The 7866-nt window shown below is 34.0% G+C and overlaps 1 protein-coding gene across 1 annotated transcript in view; it reads right to left on the bottom strand.

Moving 5' to 3' along the window:
* Positions 1 to 1944: 1944 nt before the first annotated feature.
* The window catches only part of LOC123524793 (helicase with zinc finger domain 2-like), a 72147-nt gene continuing 66225 nt past the window's right edge, over positions 1945 to 7866 (bottom strand). Inside the window, exon 17 of the mRNA XM_053539681.1 lies at positions 1945 to 7473. Coding sequence (XP_053395656.1) covers positions 6965 to 7473 — 509 coding nt within the window. The 3' untranslated portion in view covers positions 1945 to 6964. The remainder of the gene's footprint in view (positions 7474 to 7866) is intronic.

Raw genomic sequence — 7866 nt, 5'->3', positions numbered from 1 at the left:
CCTGATAAAACACAAGTACTAATGGTGCACCGGTAGCCATTACGTAAAGTACTGTCCAAATCCATTACAGGATTAGTGTGTAACTTTTAAAGGGATTGCCCCATTGGTCATTTATCCCATGATGTTCTAATCCTATACATTATTATTCCTTTTGCAAACAAGATTCTCTCACAATCCTGTTGATATTACTGTACACATCTTTAATGTTATAGTTATAACAGCTGGTGAGAAGGAAAATGAAAGACTGTTTATGCTTCGCAATTTTTGGAAATCAGTTTAATGTTTTATACCAGTCAATATTTTGCCTAACCTGTTTGTCATATGGCTTTGAAACTTTGACCACTTGATTACCATCATAGTCTACATATGTCGGCAAGACTACAAAACCAGGACAAGGACTTTAGCTCAGTTATGGCCCTTTTTTGACATAGAAATTAGTTAAAATCTAATGTTTGGAGTGGGGTGCATGATCGGGGTGATGGGGGTGACTGGGTGGAGTAGCGTGGTGGGGGGTGGGTACAGTTTCACATGTTGATAAATATTCATGGAAGGTTTGAAAAAATAAAAAAATGAAAGGAAGAAATACTGGGCGGTGACCTGGTGAGGGTACAAAACTTTACATGTTGATAATAAATGTTGATGGAAAATAAAAGATGATGGGGGATGTGGATGATCAGGGTGATGGGGATGACTGGTTGGAGTAGCGAGGTGGGGGGAGGGTACAATTAAAAAACGGAAAGACATTTTTTTCGGGGGGGGGGGGGAAGGTGTGACCGGGTGAGGGTACAAAACTTCACGTGTTGAAAATAAATATTGATGGAAAATAAAAAATGAAAAAAAATGGGGGGGGGGTGCATGATCGGGGCGAAGGGGGTGACAAGGTGGAGTAGCGAGGTGGGGGGAGGGTACAACTTTGCATGTTGATAAATATTCATGGAAGGTTTAAGATCAATAAATATAAAAAAAATTGTGGGTTGTGGGTGGGTGGTGGGGAGGGGACGGGGTGTGACCAGGGCAGTGGGGGTGACCTGGTGTGGGTACACAACTTCACTTGTGGATAATAAATGATCATGGAAAAGAAATTAAGGAAGTTTAATAAAATTCTACCAATTGGTTTGTAATGTACAAATATGTGGATTTTTAAACAATTAACGGGCAATTACTCTGAAGATACTATAGAGATCCTGACGGAATTGAGTGTGCACTAGTCTTCAAAATTGTGTTTATCTAAATTTAACTCAAGTTGAAATATGTCAGAAATTGCACTTATTATAGTACCCTATATAGTTAACACTAAATACTACTGAGGGCCATAACTCTGGTGTAACTTGGGCAATCTGACTGAAACTTGACAGGCCGCATTTCCCTATAGTGATGATGATGTATATGAAGGTTCATTCAAATATTCCAAACCACTTCATAGATATCGCTCCGGACGGACGGAAAGACGGACGGACGACGCCAAAACTGTATCCCTCCGCCATCGGCGGGTGTTGATACTAACTTCGTAATATTTACAGACACTTTTACGTAATTCCACTTTTGGTTGTTAAATTATGGGCCTTAATAACAATTTTATAGCAACTTAATTTAAGCGCCTATGACGGATCAGCTGGCAAATCAAACTACATGTCACAGCTAGTGGATATGACAAAACCATAATCAAGCTTACATAGCAAAGTTATTCATTATTTGATTCCGGTGAAAAATTGTACCAAATATAACTAAAACGTCAATCTTTACAACTGTTTTGCCATATTTTCTCTAACTTTAAAGATGAAGAAATGTGAAAATTTGTTGCAGTTGCATTTCCTGTATTACTCGTTCTGTTGTTTTGTCGGGGCGACATAATAGAGACAAAACAGCAGCGAAAACGAGAGAAGCAAAATATCGTTGTCGTTGTGACAGGGGCGTAAATACGCCAGAACAAAATTAACACAAAGCAGCTGTTTACAACAAAATAAGTTCAACACAAGAAGTGGTGTATGAAAATGTTATTGATAAACAAAATAATATACATGTATTGTAACTTTTAGCTAGATTTCACGAAATAAATCATCAGTTCTTCAACAAGTACAGAGGTTTTCCTGAATGGCAGCTTTATTTTAAACAACACAGATAAAAAACATATTCTAAAGGTCTGTTTTGGTGTTTGCAGGATCATTTTTTAATATTAATGATATCTTTAATAATTTTATGACCAAAAATGTATGTTTCCATGTGTGAATTTCTGACCCATGAAAGATCTTGAAAAAGAAAATCGAAATATTACAAATAATGGTAATCTTGCTTTGATGAAAGTTTTTTTTCCTAAATCTATCTACAAGTTAAGTCAAAACATTTGATAACCAAAATGGCTAAAATTTACGATCAAAATACTTTTTCAAGATAAATTCAAAACTAATCAAGATATTTTGAAAATTAAAAAGTTCCTGTAACCAACTTTGGAGTTTTTTTTCTGGATGTATAATATGAATTGTATTGTTTTATACCTAAAGAGAAAACAAAGAAAGGCTTTTAAGGAAAGAATGGATAAAACAGTGCAGCTACTTACGTAAGAATGAACCATCATCCTGGGGTTGGGATAATATTTAAAGATTAATTATAATAAAGTGATCCGTCAACGGAGTACTGCATTAAAAGGAAAACAAACTCTTAATTAGCCGAACGCATAACAAATTTCAATATGCACAAAAAACAGCAGTGGCAAGTTGCCAGAATACACGCCCGTCACAGCAAATTACACTTGACTTTTGAAATATTCTTCTTATTAAGCAAACTACATGTCAAAATCGAAGTCCGTAACTCCAAAGCAATAAAGACTATCAACCTGTTTTTCGAGCTTTGCTAAGACAATATGTCCATAAGTATTCTGAGTAAGTTTGATGACTTTTGAGTAAGAACTACTTAAGTTATTAAAACTGGTAGACACTGTTATTTTTAACGTTCTCGTATACCAGAGTCTACCACGCTCCCTGGTTCGTCTCGGGATTTGGTGAACTTCTGATAGATGAGCATGGTTTTACAAATTCAATTAATTCAAGGGCCATAACCTAAGTTTAACAGGAATTATCCGGTTGGTTATCGATTTTATCCAATATATTATGCTCATAAACATTGTGACCAAGCCTAATGAACATCTAGTAAATACTACTCAAACTGTAGGGCGGACACAGTTTTGGCAATTTTTATTAATTCAAAGGTCACTACTCAAGAGCTTCTGGAACAATCCAGCTGGTTATCGAACGTGGCCAGGATATATAGCCATACATGTTGTGACCCAGTTGGTGAACTTGGAGTAATAACAACTCAAGTTAACGTTAGAGAGTGGACGCTGTAAATTTTCACAATTTAAGTAATCCAATGGCGATAGCCCCAAAGCCTCTGAGACAGTTCAGCTGGTTATCTAACTTGACCGAGATATTATGCCCATAAATACTGTGGCCCAGTTTGGTAAACACAGGACAAAAACTGCTCAAGTTAGGGAGCGGACACAGGGAATATTGACAATCTTTATTAACTCAAGGTCAATGACTCCAGACTATCTTACACAATCTAGCTGGCTATTGAACTTGGCCATAAACATTGTGACCCAGTCGGTGAACACTGAATAAGAACTACTCTAGTTTAAGACCGGACACTGCCAATTTTAAGTGTTGTTTTGTAATTTAAGGGCCATATCTGTAGAGTGTCTGGGACAACCCACCTGTTTACCAAACTTGGTCGAGATAAAGTGCCGATAAATCTTGTGATCAAGTTTGGTGAACACCGGATAATAACTACTTTCATTGGAGAGCAGACAGCTTTAGTTGACGTTTCACATGCATACGAAAATCTTTCAAACATCAATAGAACTTAAAATATTTCATTATACACAAAAATGAGAACTTAGAGTGGCATTTCAGGGTATTATGAAAAACTAGAAAATTACATTTTCAAGTTTTACATGCATAACTTAATTTATAGCAATATGTTGAACACATTTGGAATATTAATTAGATACATTATTAATTAGATAATTATATACATCAATCGCAACATTTCTAATTGACAACATTGTATAACTACAGAAGACAAACATTTATAGCTCAGGTAACTAAACCTATCAAATAATGACAGTTATCAAAAATGTCTGAATATTAACATATTAAGTGTAATTCAACATGTGTAGCTATCAATATAATCTAATCTAAGATTTCATGAGCGTACAACATATAATCAAATAGTTTAGTTATATAGTGGTGCATGTAACTGATTAACATTCTTAAACAAATCTAGCACTAACGATAATTCACAGTTAGCTAATGGCTAAACACTAGAATATATACTGTGCATCATTTGATGAATCCAACTTTAAATAAATATACCAAATACTATAAATCATGACTAGCAATTAAAAAATTGAAAAAGGAATAAATTGTGATGACTGAAAACAGCTAAATACGAAACATATACTAACTTTAAATGTAAACATAGTATACTCTGATAGCAAAACTTTCACATTGAAAAGGAAAACTTTAAAATACTATAATACTTTTTAGAAAAAAGTCACGATCAAAGCACATACTATAAGTTATGTACAATCTTCGTTGACATGTTATAATATGCTTATGGTGAAAATAAAATATATGACGAGGGGCAACTCCTTCCTCTAACTTATTCTACAGTACAGGAGTTAATTATTAATTACAAATATTCATGATTATTCTAAAGTTAGCAAAAAAACCTGCATCAAACCATAATGCCATACAAATCATCATACTGATATAATTGATAATGCGATTAACTAAAAATGAACAACATTCAAAATAAGCAATAGTTGTATTCTGAAAGAAAAAGCATGTTTTATATACAATTATAGCGAAAACACCAATTTTACTTGAACCTCGGAGCATAAAACTTGAACCTCGAAACATTAAACGAGTACCTTGTTTGCGACTATAAATTTCCCTCGAGTTAGAAAGTTTCGATAAGAGCTAATAGGGACAAATCCGCAAAGTAAGTCTGATGAACGGAATGAATAACTGGGTTGGTTACCGTTTGTTTCTTGTTTGTGTCATTATTTCCTGGAATAACTCATCAAGGAACTTAGAGGAAAGCAATATACAATGTTTTCTTCACACAAGGTCGATGAAATATAATCATATAGCGTTTTCTCCACACAGAATCAATCAAATATGTTCATACAGCGTTTTCTTCACTCAGAAACCATCAAACATGTTTATCTTAGGTTATTGTTTCCATTGTTACCCCAGGAACGAACTGTTAAGGGCGACTTTGAAACAGACGACAGCGACAATGGTCGTCGCATTTTCCTTGTCTTATAAGGTTTATAGACACAGAATATTGATTTGCTCTGTAGAACAATTTCTCTTAAACTTGCCATGATTTTACTGAAATCTAATGACAATTTTATGCTAGGCACCTTAGAAGCATTTTCATCATGAAATAATGCAATATAAAAACATCATGGAAACTTAGTTCATACACCACCACTTCAATAATTGATCTCATATTTTGCAGTTTGTTTGTCTGACTGAAAATATTTTGCTGCGCCAAGCATGGCATCCATTTTTTTATTAATCAATCATCATGTTTTTTCAATAAAATGTAGATAACATATATTGAAAAGTGTCTCGGTGTTTGATGCAGCCATTTGAAGTGTGCCGATGCTATATAGAATCAAGAATAGATGATATTTAGTGTGTTCATGTAATAAAGAAGTGCGGCGGAAACAACAAAATTCAAATTGATCACCTTAAAATGATTTTAAAGGGAAAGGCAATGTTGCTTTGATGTTAAATCCATCTGCTGGGATTTCTTTAATCATTTAAAGAAGTGAAAGAATTTTCAGAATCGACTTAAAAATGAGGACGTTATGAGCATTTGAATACTTGATCAAAATGGCGGCCATTTTGTTTCCATGGCAACAAAAAACAAAAAGGCGGATTTATTGAATTTCTGCCTCCATATCAGATTTTTTTTAAATTTCAAACTGCCATATCTTTTTCAATAGTGGTCCGATTTTAAAAATTCTTTCAGCGTTATGAAAGGCTTGAAGCTGGCTTTCATATGAGATTAACTAATTGTCAGGTTTCCCTTAATCCTTAACCGAAATCTATATATTATAAACATCATGGCGTCATAATGAGTATGCTGGCAAACTTCAATAGTTAGACATGTAGTTGCTTTATAGATTTCTTATCTAATTTTAGTTTTAGATGGTAGGCGTATAATTTCATGTTCTTGTAGGTATAAATGCTCACCGGTACATATAGTTACTTCTCCGATTTTTGTAATTCGATTTCTTCGGCTTTTCCGTACCGATGAAAAATTCAATGTAATAATTTAATAATTTCATTATCTGATACAGTTGAAATTAAATATACTGTTATTTTATAATCCAAAATCAAAAAACCTGCCGTCTCGGAGACTTGAGAAGTGGTCATAATTCTGGTTTCTTATAAGAGTGTTACCTGTTTAGTTTCGACTCGTGGGTTTCCTTCATGTAATTTCACGAACATGCTTAAATATCCGCTGAAGTCTTAGCACTCTTATGGTCGGAACGGATACCGGATTGAAATTATCTATATTAAGACTTAATAGCCACAGGCAAATAAATCATTACAAAATAAATGTTTGAACACACTGACATGATCACAGTTACATCCCTGACATTCTTCCGTAGGAAATAGATAAATATAAATATATCAATCTGTATAAACGGATGCGTGGTCACTCATTGATTTCCTTCAGCATGTTCTAATGTTATTATTTCCTTATATTAACTCTACAATGAAGCACAAGAATTTGAAGATCATTTTGTTCTGATAAGAACTTTTTAGAAATATTCATTTTGCCGCTTGGTGATATCAGTTTTCTTTTAAATATTTTTGTATGCCTTTTCAATGTTAATATATCATTATCACTAGTTAACTGCTAATAACCGCTTATTGTGTTTTTTTTATTTTTTAGGCGGTTTACGACGATAAACAATTTTCCATTCATTATCCTCCTCTTCTTCTACAGAATTATCTGTATCAACCAAAGAACTGCTAACGGAAGACGTGGAAATTAACGATGGCTCTTGGAGATGGAACGATGTCGCTGTTTTTCTTGTAGATACTCTAGTTTCACGTCTAAGGCACGGCCATTCGTCATATGTTAAGGACAGTCGATCTGCAGGTAGCATTTTGGGAGCTTTTAAATTTCCCTTTGTGGGTGACATTTTATATTTTGGCCCAGTTTTTGGAATTGCGCCCATCGAATCATAACCGGCTCTTTTGTTATCTGTTTGTGTTTCATGCAAGGTGCCTCCATATCTTTCAAAACTACGTGCTTGTGCTTCGTCCATATTTTGCTGTCGCGTTCGCTTAGGTGGGAATTCGCCAGGATATTTCACACATTTACGTTGTTCATAATGACTCACTAGCTTTTTCCAAACCGGGTCACATTTTAAAAGGTTCTTATTACCTGAAATTTAATGTATAAACACTAGAATTTTAACATGGAAAAAGTTTTGATAATCACAATGCAATTGAAAATGATAATGGTAATGCAAAAAAAAAATATAGATCGTATTAAAAACATGCTGCAAAAAGCTCGATGAATAATAATAGAAAATAATTGTTACCGTTTATTCAAATTCAATTTTGTTTCACGTCTGTTTGTAAATTTTACATTGTCATTTCAATAGCATTAATTAAAATGACAAAAAATGAGATTTTTAATGATATAAATGCTCACCAAAATGTTTCAACAATTCTACACAAAATCTAGCAAAGAAACAACGGTATCAAGTACCACTGATTACCTAAGAAATAAAACTAAACAAAGAGATTCACTACTTGTGCATTCTGTTTCAAT

This window comes from Mercenaria mercenaria, chromosome 3 (genome assembly GCF_021730395.1).
Source record: "Mercenaria mercenaria strain notata chromosome 3, MADL_Memer_1, whole genome shotgun sequence".
Classification (NCBI taxonomy): domain Eukaryota; kingdom Metazoa; phylum Mollusca; class Bivalvia; order Venerida; family Veneridae; genus Mercenaria; species Mercenaria mercenaria.
The sequence above is the reverse complement of the archived record's forward strand: the minus strand, read 5'-3'. Positions and strand labels throughout refer to the sequence as shown.